The sequence below is a fragment of the Eupeodes corollae genome, chromosome 1 (assembly GCF_945859685.1).
Source record: "Eupeodes corollae chromosome 1, idEupCoro1.1, whole genome shotgun sequence".
Taxonomy (NCBI): domain Eukaryota; kingdom Metazoa; phylum Arthropoda; class Insecta; order Diptera; family Syrphidae; genus Eupeodes; species Eupeodes corollae.
This window is the reverse complement of record NC_079147.1, coordinates 284,713,610-284,729,395: the sequence shown is the minus strand read 5'-3', so window position 1 is coordinate 284,729,395 and position 15,786 is coordinate 284,713,610. Positions and strand designations below refer to the sequence as shown.

At 37.0% G+C, this 15,786-nt stretch overlaps 1 protein-coding gene across 5 annotated transcripts in view; it reads left to right on the top strand.

Moving 5' to 3' along the window:
* LOC129938794 (mediator of RNA polymerase II transcription subunit 12) overlaps positions 1-14,365 on the top strand; it is a 29,472-nt gene extending 15,107 nt beyond the window's left edge. For 2 of the 5 annotated variants that reach the window (XM_056046551.1, XM_056046550.1), the window contains exons 3-9: positions 1,515-2,789; positions 3,232-5,613; positions 5,682-5,805; positions 5,869-7,263; positions 7,588-7,893; positions 12,586-13,012; positions 13,157-14,365. In XM_056046551.1, coding sequence (XP_055902526.1) covers positions 1,515-2,789; positions 3,232-5,613; positions 5,682-5,805; positions 5,869-7,263; positions 7,588-7,893; positions 12,586-13,012; positions 13,157-13,163 — 5,916 coding nt within the window. In that variant the 3' untranslated portion in view covers positions 13,164-14,365. The remainder of the gene's footprint in view (positions 1-1,514; positions 2,790-3,231; positions 5,614-5,681; positions 5,806-5,868; positions 7,264-7,587; positions 7,894-12,585; positions 13,013-13,156) is intronic. The other 3 variants (XM_056046552.1, XM_056046553.1, XM_056046554.1) reach the window with 3 other exon arrangements.
* The last annotated feature ends 1,421 nt before the right edge of the window (positions 14,366-15,786 follow it).

Sequence of the window (15,786 nt, the reverse complement as noted above, 5' to 3'; positions counted from 1 at the left end):
TTTATTTATTTGTAGCTTAATATACAATATCTTTTACATTTTAAATTATTTCATTAGCAAGTGGTTTAGAACATTTTAATTCTTTACATCTTTAATTCAAATATATGTAATAAAGAGAAGTGTTATTTAAAATTAATTTATGGTTCAAGGGAAAACTCTACTAAGAAAACCCCTTATTAGAATCTTAAAAACTAGTATTGCTTAGGCCCCATTATCAACAAAATGCAGAAGTTGACAGTAATTTTAGGTGTTATTTTGGTTAGATACGTTTCTGATAAGATTGTTGTCAGAGAAGGAGCAGTTTAAGAAAAATTTCTCTTGTTGTTAGTTAACAAGGTTCTTAACTGTGTAAGCATTAGCCTTATCATGGAGTCTTTTAGTTGAGTAATGCCATGGCAATCCGAGCATCATTTTCAAAACTTTATTTTGACTTACTTGAAGTTTGAAGTTGGAAAATACTTTTAAATATTATTAATTTATTTTGCTTGCTTAGACTTGAGTTCTTGTGAATGAAAGGATATAAAATCTTTATTGTTAAGTTGATTTTGTTAATTGTATAAGATATGTGTGATTTGAAAGTAAGCTTTTTATCTAAAAATATGCCGAGGTGTTTGCAGTTTTCCGACCATTCGATTTCATTGGCACAGATTTTTAGTTTTTTGTCCGGTAAGTAACAAGAATTTCTTCGACGTGTAAGCCATGTTGCTATTGTCTTCGTACCGTTGACTTTAATTTTCCATTTGTGAAAATATTTCTCAATGAGAACTATGGCTTCTTGCAATTCGGTAAAGACATTTTGAAATAAAACACCGGAGGCAAATAAAACGGTATCGGCAGCAAACATTGCTAAGCTAACATTTGGGTTGAGAATCGGGAAATCAGACAGAAAAATATTGAATAAAATTTGACCCAAAACAGATCCTTGCGGGACGCCTGCGGAAACTTCATATTTTGAGGATCTTACGTTTCCCAAATGGACTGCGAATTTTCTGTCTTCCAGAAAACTTTTTTATAATTTTTATGATTAGGATAGGAAAGTTCAATTTGGCAAGTTTGAAAATAAGGGCATTGTGCCAGACTGTGTCAAAGGCTTTTTCGATGTCCAAGAGGACCATACCTGTAGATTTCTTTATACCAAGGTTTTGTTTTATTGAATTTTTAATTCTAACAATTTGGTGTATAGTTGAATGACTAGGTCTTAAACCAAACTGATAATCTGGGTAAAGATTTAAGTCATCGACAAGGCACTGTATCTTGTCTTTAATAATTTTTTCTAAGATTTTACTCAAACAGTTAAGTAGGCTTTTGGGTCTGTAGCTTAGTGGGTTTTCACGTGGTTTTCCCGGTTTCGCAATGGGTATAACTTTTGCAACTTTCCAACTGCTGATTATCACGGATATTTTATTTGTTTAGTCCCCGAAAAACATACTTGTATTTTGTAACAAAAATCTAACCTCTACACTTTTTTTAGAGTTGTATTATTATTAAAATAATTCTTTTTTTTTTACTTTTAGTTTATAATTAACGACACCCTGTTGCGACTAAAGGTCTCTAACAACTCGTCGAATGTGTTGCGTCAGACACATTATCAAACGGCCCAGCCACCACCACCTCCTCATCCCGCTGCACATTCGTCAGCACATTCATCAATTGCCTCATCATCCCAACTACAGGTGCAGCAACAAAAACAACACCATCAGCAACACCAGACAACCACAATACGTCATCACCAAGTTCCGCCACCACCCTATCCAAATATACAGCCATCCAGTCAAAGTCTTCTCAATTCAAGCCTCCTGCATAACATCAATCAAATACCAAGCCAACCGCCATATTGTATATTCGATGGAGCCGATTCACCGCCAGACTATTCAACCATCAATTCATCGCTCGGTGAAAACCTTTTGTCGTCTGAACAGAGCGCGCATTTTTCAGGTGAAACATCTAAGACCACATCCGCCACTGCTCGATGGTCATCAGCAGCAGAAAATTCCCTACTTTCACCGACACACATATCGAATCTTAATTCGATAACATCACCGTCGCCTGCATTGCCGGATACGTTACTCTCAACGCCTCCATCAAATTCTTCTTCGTCAACGAAATCAAAGTTTTTAAGTCCTAGTGGTGGAGGTTTAACTAGAAGCATCAACGCAAATATTTCTATAACACCAACAACAACGATATCTGCAGATAGGACAGGTGTTAGTCGTAATTCAGGAGGCTTAGGGAGTTCATTGTCAACGGCATCATCACACAAACGACAATCTTCGAATTCCTACAGCAGCAGCAGCAGCCACAACAGCAGCAGCAGCACTTTAGCGACTGGATCGCCAAGTAAAAGACAAAAGACTTCAGCGACATCTACATTGGCAACGTCGATTTCAAGTAGTAGTGGTTCAGGATTGGTGCAGCATAATCAGCATCTAAATCAATATCAGAATCAGCAACAACAGCAACAGCTTCAACATCAGCAGCATCAGAATCAACAACTAAATCAGCAGCATCATCAGCAACATCAGAACCAGCATCAACACCATCGCAGCAGCAGTAGTCGATATGAATCATCATTACCGTCAGCTACAGCATCTTCGTCCTCTGCCTCGACGTCGAATGTTAAACCAACAACACCAACAGCAATTGCAACAACAACACCAACATCTAAATCGAGTGAGACCCACTCCTCGAGTTCTTCAAGTTCGTCGAAATCCTTTAACCTGCAGGACAAGCTTAAGGAATTATATTTGGAAATGGTTGAAGATGATTTGAATATTGCACATCAAACTGGGGCAAGTAAAACTAATAATATGTTGTTTCTTTATATTGTTTTCTTTTTCAGAAGAAATTGTAGTTAATCATTTCTAAAATGACCACCAATACGGTTACAAGTCCAAGACCTAATTTTAATTCATTATACTTTCCCAATTATCAAGCCCTACAAAAATACGCGACAGTTGAAAGCAAGCAAAGAAACAGTCAAAATATATGGTGTCAAAAACTAAATAGAGTCAAAAACCTTGCAACTCCATATGTTATCTTGAAGTCGCAGTCATCGGACCATTAAAGTTTCCATCATCTATTTAGCCATCGTTTCTTTTCTTTTCCTTTTTTTCATTTTTATTTAAAATTCGTCAATTTGACGATTTTTTAAAATTAATTTCTTAAATTTTAGGATCACAGAAATCAATATCTGTACATATAATTTTCATAACGTAATTCTATGTTTTATAGGTGAGACTACGAAGTCGGTCTTTTGTTCTGGAACGTCTGGTGCAACGTGAGAAACTAAACAAAATCGTTGTCAATCTCTATCCCGGCAATAAGGGGTATTCGCTTGCATTATTTGAAGGCAAACAGTCGTCATCTTCGGATGATCCCACACCATCGTCGTCGTCCTCATCAAATGATTTTATTAAATCATCAACCCAAACAGCTCCATCAATATCACTTTCCTTCGCCACAACTTCCATCAACAACAACAATTCCCCCTCTAGTCGATTCAGCAAACAGCAGCAGCAAAAATTTGTAAATATAAACCACAATCTGAACAACAATAATTCCCTCCCCTTGAATCTGCTGCAAACTGAAGATTGCCACGAAAATGATTTGCTGCACATGCCCTCGCCTAGTAGTAGTCAACAGAGTGGAACGACGACGACAATGACAACAGACACTGCCGAAGACACCGATGAAGATGTCAACCTAATCGAAGTGTTCCGGTGGCCCTACGAAGTAAACAATCTATTGCATTGCATCGACAGCGGCCAGTTGCCAAGCTTCCTCTCCGATCTCCTCGAGAACCGGTCGCCCAATGTCTTTTACTCGGGTTGTGTGATCTGTCAAATCAGAGATTTTCGCCAAACCTTTCCAATTTCATCAAATAGCTGTGATATCTATCATGTTCTGTTAAGGCCCACCAACGACACCATCTACTCGGACGTGCGGAAGCTGGCCAAGCGCGCCAATTTGCAAACCTATGAGGAGAGGCTGCAGCTCGAAAGCGAATTGGTGCTGGCAACATCAGAGCCCCTCTGTCTCGATCCAGACCCAAACATTGGCCGGGATGAGATAAACAGTCAATTCGTCCGGCAAATGTTCAACACGCATGATATTCGCCGCCAAATGCGCAAATACTCCCAAGTTGCGATCAATCGAAAGAGAAAAATCGATCAATTCACTCATAACTACGGTCTGGAGCTTTGTGATTATTTGCAGAGGTTACGACAACAGCCCAGACAGATGCATCATAGTAGCACAATTGCTGGAAGTAGTAGTGTGGCGAGTGCTGGCGTAGGGTTGGATAGCAGCAGCAACATCTTCTCATATGGCACAGCAGGTGGACAAACTTGTAGCAATAATAGCTCTAGTGGTAGCGGTAATAGTAATAATATAAGTAGTAGCAATAGTCATAGTAGTAATCAACAACAAAGTAATGCAAACCCCAACTCACATGCTGCTGTTGCGGCACGAACGCCCAACCTAGACTATCCTCCTCTGGACGTGCCGGAGAGTATAGACGTGGAGAAATACGCAGAGGAGTGTGAATGGCCGAAGAACACAACGGACTGTGAGCCGGAATTGATCGAAGAGTATGTCCTCGAAACAGAGCGCAAGGATAATAAGGGACGCAGTGTGATTTATCACATTAAGCTGTCCATTTATCAGCGCCCTATGAATTCCGAGTTCCTGGGTGAGTTGTATGTGGACCGTGATTATCGTGTGGGTGAGAGGAATGGAGAGGCTTGTCAGTTTTCGTTGGGTACCCGGACACACGCGCACCGCTACATTCAGCAGTTTAGGGAGATCTTTACGGAGGAGGGCCGCAAAGCGGTAGAAATAAGGCATTATATACCCGATCATCCTATCAAGATCTCCCACACCGGAATGTCAGCTGATCACAGAGAAGCGGTTAAGGTATTCCTGCAGCAGCAGCGTCAGCAGCAGGCTGCTTTGGCAGCAGCTGCAGCTGCAAATGCTGCTGCCCAGCAACAGGCCGCGGCGGCTGCTGCTGCAGCTCAACACCAAGTTGCGTCGGTGTCGGGGCACTCCCAACATCAGCTCTCACATCATACCCAACATCCGCAGCAGCAGTTAGTTGTGGCAATTTCTCAACAACAACAACAGCAGCAGCAACAACAGCAACAACAACAGCAGCAACAACAACAGCAACAACAGCAGCATGTTACTTTGCAGCAACAGCAGCAGCAGCATCATCACCCACATCACCATCAGTCGATTACAGTTGGATCGGCCAAGAACTTGAATATTAATCTCCAGGGGGCGAATATTGTGGGCATTACAACAGCAGGCGGCACTGTGCAACACATACGTCAGCAACAAGGCCCACCGCCGCAGTACATTGATGCGAATGGGGCCACAGTCCAGGTGCAAACTACCCACCATCATCCTACGCATCAGTTGAGTTTGAGCAATGGATCGTTGGTGTTTGTCCAGCAACAGCCTTCTGGAAGTGGGGGAGGGAATCAAACGCTAGCATCGGGACTAACGATACAATCGGCTTCAGGAAGTGGTCATCAGCAGCAGAAAACGCAAGTGATATCGGCAGCCAATTCGGCTCTAAGGACGCAACTGGCTGCAAGTGGACCCATATTGGTAAGTCTTAAAAAGTTTTTGTTTTTTTTTTTATTCTCTAGGATCTAAAACGCTTTGATATGTTCTAGCAGGCACAACTTAAAGCTGGTTCCATTGTTACATCACAACAACAACAGCAGCAGCTTCTTGTCACCAACTTCCACACGGCCAATCAGTGGCAACAGCAGCAGCAACAGCAACAACAGAATTCTGGTGAGTTGAAGCAACGATTGCAACAAAATAGATTTGTAATATTTTTGTGTATTCATTTTGTAGGTCAACAACAACAAACCTCAAATAGTGGAGGACAGACACAACAACAGCAACAACACAAGTCGATTCTCAGTCTTTTGAATAGTGCGCCGGCCGCCATGACTAGCACCCCCGTTGCCAGTAAGACCTTTACTACCTCGACGGGTCAGCAACACACCGTTGTCCAACATCAGTCCCAGCAGCACCACCAACAACAACAATCGACCCACCAACAGACCGATAACTTTGTGCAGCAACAACAACAACAGCAAACAATGCAACGTAAACCCAACGAAGTTCTCCAGAACTCGATCCACTCGAATCTGCGTAAACTTAATATAGTAAGTGGTTCTCATGGCCATCGCTCGCATGGCGGTACGAATGTCATAGCGGTTGGCCTAAATCAAGACGGTACGACAGGCCAGCCGCAAAACGTGAGAGTTTCCATGTCCGCCTTAGCGTCGCAGCTTGCGTCGCCTCCCGCAATCATGACAAACGCCAATTTCGGCTACGCCAGCGCGTCCGTCAACAATAACAGCATAAAGATTCTGAGCAACAGCGGGGGACAACGAGTGATCACTGCCAGTGCGCTGAGAAGGGATTCGAGTGTTGTGGGAGCGGCTGCTCCGTCTCCAGGTAGTGATTCGAATGCATCGAACACCTCGAGTGGAACGAATTTGAATTTCACCATGCCAGGAATGAGTGCTTTGGTAGGTACCTCCCCATCGCCCAGCAGTGACCATTCGCAGTCGGGTGGTGGCAACAATGTGTCGACGTCCACGGCCATCTCATCGAATCAGGCACTCCTCGAAAGACTGAATAGTGGCAATACAAATTTGAACACTGGCAACAGTCCAGGAGCAGGTCTCTCGCCCCAACAACACCAACAACAGCATTATTTGACAAAAGCCCTTGTCCAGCAAATCTCAAATGCCCAATCTCCAGCTACGTCAATATCGCCGATGTCTAGTCCACCGCCACAAGCATCACCGTCGCCCATTTCCCATCAACAACAACAACAGCAGCAAACTGCCACTCTCAACCTGCAGAGCATAAACCTATCATCGCTCCAAGGAGCGAGGGCCAATTTCCCAGGAGTGCAAAATGTTCAAGTGCAAATCCCAGGGCTGTCGCAGCCAATTTCAGTCCAACTTTCTGGTGGCAACATAACCGCTCAGCAGAACTCCAATCACAATCAGATGCAAAGCACTGGGCAGCAGACGCGAAGTCTTTTGGTATCAGTTCCTGTGACAAGTACAACGCAAGTGAATAACATGCAAGGTGGTGGCAACAGCAGAGATATGGGAGGCGGCAATACAGGTGGTGCTTCGGCGGCTGGTACACAAACTGTGGTACTTACAAACGCCGGTTCGGGTGGTGTGAACTCTGCAACAGGATCCATGCTTTCTTTGCCAATTGGTAAGTACTTGAGATGGATTCTTTTTGTTTGTATTCCAACTAAGCTTGTCCCCTTGATTTACTTTTGTGTTTTTTGCGCTAACAAAACTGCTTGTTCGCATTTTGGGACCATTTTTTAATCATCACATAACATTGCTAACCATTTGTAAAACATTTAAAAACAACAACAAAAAACAATTCCCATAACCCATCCTACACCTCTTTCTCTCTCTCTCTCTCTCTTCTCTCTCTCTCTCTTCTCTCTCTCTTTATCTCGTTTTTCTTCCACTACTTCGCCTCGCCTTGCCCCGCCTGCCCAAATCAAAAAAATCTTTTAACCCACAGCTCAATTAGTTGCATCTGGTGTTAAAAATCTAAACACTCAAACAATCCGTACCTCAGGCAGTGGCAGTCTAGGTGGTGCTAATTTAGGCAATTCGTCAGGGTCATCGAGTGGTTCAGGTGTTGGATCATCTGGAAATCAGACCATTGGAAATACTCAGCAGTCGATACAACTGTTAAACTCACTGCAACAGGGAAGGACGAGGAATATACAAGTTGTGAGTGCCAAACAAATAACTAATCGTCAATTGATTGCCGCGCAGAGAAGTTTGGCTGGATCAACGCTCAAAATAGCAACGCCAATCACTTGTGAGTAATTTCAATCAAACAAATTTTAGTACACAACAAAAAAAAACGTGAATTTTTCGAAAAAAAAGTTGGTAAAATTGGTAAGCTTGGGAAAGGTGTAAGTTTTTATTAAGGTTGTTTTTTTTTAATTTGAGAAAAATGAAAGAAGGTGGTTTTCTCTTGAGGAGGATTTCAATAAGTTCGTAATGAATTAGGTTTACATAGTATAAGAGAAGGGAAGGGAAGCTACATATTTCTATAAAAAAAATTTCATATCTGTGGTGTAAATGAAATACGACAGTGTTTACTGATTTATACCGAGCTTTACAATAATGAAAATAAATTTTAGATTACAACAATACTTTTTTTATTGAAATACATCTATGGTCAAAATAAAAGGAATACAACTTAGGTTTTTTGGTAATTACAAACAACAAATAGCAACACTTGATTTAATCTTAACAAAAAAAAATATATTTTATTGGTGGTCTTTTCTTAAATCTCAGATTGCAATATCCAAAAGACACTTGATGAGAATCGATAACAAGCAGAGCGAGTCAGTTACCACACTTTAACCACCGGTTACGCAGGACCAATCTATGAAAACTAGAGAAATGATTCTTCTATATTTATAATTGTTTTAGGGGAAGTAAAAAGTTATACTACATACAATCAACAACCTGTAAAGTACCTGTCAGTCTGGTTTTCGACCTAAGCGCAGCTGCAAATCCGCCTTACTTTTTGTAACTGATTAAATAAGAATGGCAATTTACAGTGATCATGTTACACTGCTAACATTGTTAGATTATTAAAAGCTCTTGATATTGTTAACCACTCAATTCATTGGAGAAAGCTAAGAATTAACTTTGGGTTTTCTTTAGAGTCATGGAAACTTGTTCTTTCGTATCTCAGCGGAAGGCAACAATGTGTGGTGGCCAAACTCGTCCATATTTCTCAATGTTTTGAGTGGAGTGCCACAGGGATCTATCCTTGGACCAATCCCCTTCTCACTGAACATAAATGAGTTACCACAAGTTGCTAAACATTGTTTAATTCATCTTTATGCTGATTATGTGCAGCTCCTAATAGGTCGACCGTTTGGGGCTAAAAATGATGCCGTAGCTTTTATGAACAAGAAACTACTCCGCATTTCACATTGGTCAAAAAAGAACGATCTCCGCCTTAACCCTGTCAAATCAACATCCTTCCCCATCTATCGCAAACACTTTGATCTATCGTGTTGAAACCCGTTGAAACTTGACGACGAAAACATTGAATATGATAGTGCCAGAAACCTAGGAGTAGTATTTAATCGCACACTCACTTGGAATGAACACCTTAATAGTGCCGTTGGTAAAGTCTATGGAATTCTCCGCCTTCTTCAAGTCACTTGAAATTTCATCCCGATAAAAACTAAACTGCTACTTGCTAAGGCCCTTATACTACCAATTGTGCTGTATGGGTGTGAAATCTTTTATAATATATTGCCCGCTATATTTAGAATCTACGTCGTCGTTATGATCACATATACATTTTTGTGGTACGGATTTCTGGTTGTAGCCTAGACAGCTTAATAAACTCTCTGAGTTACCTGCATGAAATCAAACAAACACAACAACCTGATTATCTATACGGTTAGCTGAATTTCCCTCATTAAACAAGGTCCTTTGATTTAATATTAGCCCGATACAATTTTCTAAATAGTGAGCGTCATTTTTGTATTCATTTTGTACGCCTTTAGAATGCTCTGCCCATCGCTATGAGAAAAATAAGAAGCATAAGTAGATTTAAATTTGTACTTTTCAACTATTTGGCAAATAATTGATGTTTAATTTCCTTTTCCTTATATAAATATGTAAATAGAAGTCTTAGGTATATAATAATAATTTAGTATTCGAATTCTAAAATTAATGTAAAGGCTTGCAACACTTTATAATAGTCATTTCCTATCTTGTAAGCGATTTTTGAAATAAATAAAAAGAAATACAAATACGTTCCCTTGGCTATAAGACCACCCATCAGCTCATGAGGCTTGGTTCTTTTTAGTCCTGGAGCGTTATCTCGTATATTTAAGACGGTCTTCATTTCGGAGTTTTTATGAATTTGCAGTCGCTGATTGTGAACAATTTGAAAGAATGTAGAACGCTATTTCTTATATACCAAGGGATATATGGCTCTATTGTTGGATACCAGACGCTCAAGCTTGTTTCATTATTTCATACATTTTCTATTTCTCTCTACATCAAGCTTAGCTTTTATTTTTTGTTTTTGATGCTTTCTTTCCATTAAAGCTTAGCATCCAAAAGCATTCTCAAGCATTCTGAAATAATTGGAAGTATTGCAGCAATGTACTTTTCATAGGAAATTAAATATTGTTTATGATTTAAAGTGTTTCGATTTTGTTTCGTTTAGTTTGAAACGGCATTTTTGCGTCCGATTACCAACTTAATCGACTTAAATATTCCATTATTTTCAGCAAAAGTGCCCATGGCAGCGTTGAAAGGTTGAACCTAGGACACTTCCTTAAGGTACATTGGAAGAGTTCAGTAATATATTTTTTAATGTCAGTCCTCAAAAGATTCTCTTTGTTAAAAGCGTTATGGTAACTCTCTTCAATCTACTATCGAAGGAATGGAAATCAATGATAATCGACAAGTGGCATTGGAAATGACGACATGTGATTTCCAACAGGATTTGATTCTACGTATGTGTAAGCTAACGAAACGTAAATGAACTCCAACTTTTAGTAATGGGGCCCCGAATTTGTAGCATCAATTAACTAATCAATTACACTCATCTTACTTCTCGAGTGCCAAAAAACGTTATCTTTCTTCAGCTTCGGCATGCTTGTTTTAATTTCATGAAAAGTTTTTTCTCAAGTAATTTGTTGTTTACTACTTCCTCGGTGTGGTCTGGAATTATTACTTTAAAAGCACCACAGTACGTTAGAAAGAATGTATTCTTAGGACTCTCAATGGTGTTCGAAATCAAATAAGTTCTGTCTTGTTGATGTTGATCTCTAGTCCCCATTTTGAGTAGTACTCCCATAAGTCTTTTATGTGTTCCTGTACTTTTCTCTTGTGGGGTAGATGATAAGGTCGTCCGCGTATAGCTTAGTCTTTGTCCCAGGTATGTCGGATGGTTGGTCGGCGGTACATGTTTTGAACAGCAGATTTGTGATCCTTGTGGTACTCCAGAGTATATTATTCTGGTTGATGATTCTTCTTTAGCGTTTGTACATACAAAATCTTCTAAGAAGAAAATGTTTGATAAGTTTTAAAAACTAGTTCCGACAGTTGAAAAAAATTGAGAAAGTTCTTGTATCAAAACACTATCAAAACTGTTTTGTTTTATGTCTTACATGCACCCTAAGTGGTAGTATGTATGTATAGTAGAGTGTTTGTAAGAAAAGGCCACACTGGAACACCGAAATGCCATTTCTTTCTTCAGCAGAAAATCTTGAATTTCTTTAGTATAATTTCCTCATATAATTTGCTCACACTGCAAGAAAAATGGTCAATATCCTTCCACGTTTGAGCGGTTGGTCTTTTTCGGTACGGAACTAACTTTTTCACCCAGTTGTTGAACATTTCTATCTTTTTGAGCATGTAGTTAGAAAACTTGTCTTCGTTTCCCGCTGACTTTTTGGAATTTCCTGAGAAGATATACTCCTTGGGGGGAAGTGAAGACTTTGGTCAATAACGACTCTTAGCATTGCATGTGGTCACGGTGTCGGTAATAGAAGAAACGTCACCAGTGTTTCGTTGCACCCTTTTCTCTAAGTAGTATATTTGTAAAGAAATTTAAGACATAATCTTGAAATCAATCCCAGAATTAAAAATTACTAAAAATGTTACTATTTTAACCAAACATTTTTTTTCAAATGTTCTGATTATTTTGACCAAAAAATATCGTTTGTGAACTTATAATTTTATTAATAATTCCATTTTTATGACAAGTTAGCTTTATTTATCCAAAAAAAAAAAAACATTTAATTCAATGGTCAGAAATCCTCCTATTTTTTCTGGCCATGCGTAAAATTTAAACTCAACTGCGTTTCGGGGGTTATTATGTCCTTAAACTCTTTGTTTTAACTTAGGTGATTTGCAATTTTAAATCTGGACTTAAATTCGAAACCTCCAGGTCTTGAAAAGTGTTGACATTTTCGAAAAAAAATATACATATATATATTCAGATCTTTAAATAGTGTATTGGAACCAGGATATTTTTAATGACTATCGAAATAATACATTTATAAAATAAAAAATATATATAACATATGCATAAAATATAATACATTACCTTTTATTGTAAGCTCCTCTAAGTGTATACGCTTCCTTAATCCCTCATAAATTCCGTGCTACAGCTAACCACCAAACGCAAGCGTTGCTAAAAAATAAAACACATTTGTTCACTTTACTCTTAATCCATGTGTTGTATCAACTATCCTCATTTTGCACTTTGATAAAGGGTTGAGTGTTCCTCCAACATATTAACAATAATAAGTTTATGTATTTTGTATATACATACATGTAAAATATAAAATAAAATATTTCACATTAGTTGCTGCCCCATTTGTAAAAATGTTTGAGAACGAATTAAAATAACATTATTTAATTTTTAACTAAAAAAACGCCAAAACTAAATTGAATGCTGAAATAATTAAGGGTTGTATTTTTTCTTCTTTTATTTCGAAAACAAAAAAAATCACAGCTTCCTCAGCAATATCGACGAATGCAAATTTAACTGCCACACCCCTCGTAATGACAACGCAAAAATTGCAACTGAAATTGCAAAAGCAGGCACAGCACCAGCAACAGCAGAGGGTTCTAACTCAGGTAACCGCTGTTCAACAGCAGCAACAACACCAACAACATCAACACCAACAGACTATGCAGCAGCAACAGCAGCAGCAGCAACATACTTTGGTATCACAGTCCAATCAGCAGCATCATATGACTGTGATAAGTGGCCAACAACAACAACACCCGTCACAACATCAACAACACCAACAACAGCAGCAGCAACAGCAGCAACATATTCAAATCACCGGACGCACTGCCGCCGGAAATCTTAGCCAGAGAACAATTTCCGCAATAGCAGTTGCGACGGCAGCGAGTCAAAATCAAAAACGCCGAAGGTCAGCAACTGATTTTAATAAATAATAATAATTAAAAGTTCTTTTCCTTTTTCTCTCTTCTTCTCTCTCTTTCTCTCTCTTATTTATATTATTTTTAGAAAAACATAAAATCTAAAATTTGTTTTTTTTCTCATTTTCTTTTAGAACGTAAAAGTCGGACATACTTTTTATTAAATTTTCATTTTTCCAAATGTGAAATTTGTCCACCACCACAATATATTATTTACTACTTCATAAACTACAACTACCACTTGGTGCATGCAAATCTAAGAAAATTTAGATAAATTTCATTCGAGTAGATATATTTTGTTTTATATATAAATATATTGTATTAGATAAAAATTGTACATTATTTAAAATTGATAAAGAAAAGATACAAAATAAGAAAACAAAAACTTGTATAAAGATATGTAATTTTGACTTGAGACATTATTTTCTTTTTTGATATTATTGATAATTCTGAACTTTTTCTTTTTTTGCTAATGACGAAAAAATATATACAACAAAAACAAATGCATGCACTTTGTTGCGCTAGCGCTCAAAATTTAATTTTAAGCATAATTTTTTAAAACATTTTATGTGTCCTTTAAGTTTCGGGAATAAGCTTCTTTTTTTTTTGTTTAAACTGTGATCTTATAATTGGTTAATAGTGTTAACATTTATTTACCCAAAAGTTTTTTTTTTTTAATTTCGTATGCAAATTTAAAATGAGAAACAATTATTCTTATTTAAAATCATATGTTTATTTTGTATGCATTATTTCATATCCCTTTCCGATATTTTATCTTAAGTGAAATTTTCAATAAAAAAAATCAAATAAATTATTGAAATTTCTTCCTAGCAGTTAACTTTGGTACTTTTAATAATAATCCAATGTTGAATTTAGGCTTATGTAAGTGGGTTCATAGACTAGAAGTAAACTTATGATTTACGATATAAATTTGTGTGACGATAAATTGGAATATGTTATTAATCCATTTACCTTTGGCGATGGATTGTCTTTAACTCATTTGCAATAGCTTAAAATTTCAACACCTCAGAAAACAATCATTTTCTCTAAAAATATTTCAGTTATAGCATATTTTTAAATGTTTTTATAAAAATGTTCTTAAAATTTAAAGCAAGCAAAGGGAACAAACCCTTTTAAATGAGGGTGTCAATGCTAAAATATTTCCACAAAAAAAGATAAAGGGCCTGTTGGGAATGAAGATAATAATTTCTTCATCGACCATTTATCTGGTGTCGTAAATGTCTTTCGAAATAAATGTGCCTCGAACAATGTGCCATTGAAAGTAATTTTTTTCCGGTACCAGTTAATTTGTTTTCACTGTTCCTCATTTTAATATTCGTCTTTCCTAAAACAATTTAATTTAAATCAATAGGAGCATTTATCAGTCTATTAAAAAGATGTTTCAATCGCATCGAATTAAATTTGTCCACTATTGTTCAATTTCTTTTTGGAGTGCAAACAAAATAAAGTGTTGATCTTAAAATAGTGCCAAACAATTATATTTAAATCAATAGGAGCATTTATCAGTCTTTTAAAAAGGTGGTTTAATCGCATCGACTTAAATTAGTCCACTAGTGTTTAATTTCTTTTTGGAGTTAAAATGAAACGCAGAACCAAGCCGTTTAAGAAGAATTCGTCATGGCGTTGGGTTTCAACTGCTCGATGCCAAAAATATAGATTTTTCTGATAATATTTTTATAACAAAATATTTTTTTAAATTAAAACTTTATATTATTAAAGAAAGATCCTTTCAAATTACCATTTTTTCGTAAAATTGTTCCACACAAAAACTAAGAGCAGGAACATTTAAGAAAATTGTTTTACCTAGAAATATTTATTTCCTTTCAACATTTATTTGGTATAATCCGATGAAATGACACTAAAATTCAGGTGGAATATTCAATTTTTTTTTATTTTTTTATATTTTGAATATTGTAGATCACCCAATGCAATCAATCTTCTCGTTCTCATTTGTAATTTTATTTAACAGGCTGACATCCGTCTGAGGTTAAAAGCATTTAAGCCTGTTTTACATTACACTCCAATTATACTCAATATGGATCTTTAGGCATATTTTTTGTTTAGAAAAAGACCATACTTCAGTCTAAAAAACATATACATATCTACATAATAAAGGGTTTATTTTCACACGAAGTTTTTATTCAGTTTTAACGTTGGGATCCATGTTTAGTGCATGAACTTATTGAACTTTTGCGATCTCTAGAATAACCTTTTTCTATTTAGTATTTATGCCGCAATTTAGCTTAGCAATCATTTTCAGGTCACAGCCTAATCTTTTTTTCCTTAACTTTTTTGTTTTATTAAAAACAGATTACGTTGATGTTGATAGAAAATGTCTAAAAAACTTAAGCTTAACGTATTTTTCGCAACACAAAAGCTGCAAAATATTGTTTTGATCCATTTCAAGATTATTCAAAAATTATCTTTTCTAATAAAAATCAAGTTTTCTCTCTGTAAATTGCTTTTAAAATGCACATTGCTTTTTTCACAAAGCTAGTCCTCAGATGTTCTGCTTCCTAAAGTACAATTAAGGGAATTAAAAGAATTCGGTGCGTATTCCATTTTAATTTCGGGTGCTTATAAAATAAACAAAATATTTGATTCGGTCTAATAGATCAGTGGAGGACAGCATTTGCTTTACTCTTTTCTTATAAATTCTTCTCTCGTGTTTTTAATCTAATTATTAAAATTTGAAGGACCGATTTTATATTAACTCAATCAAGTTTTTTTTATTCACTTTTAT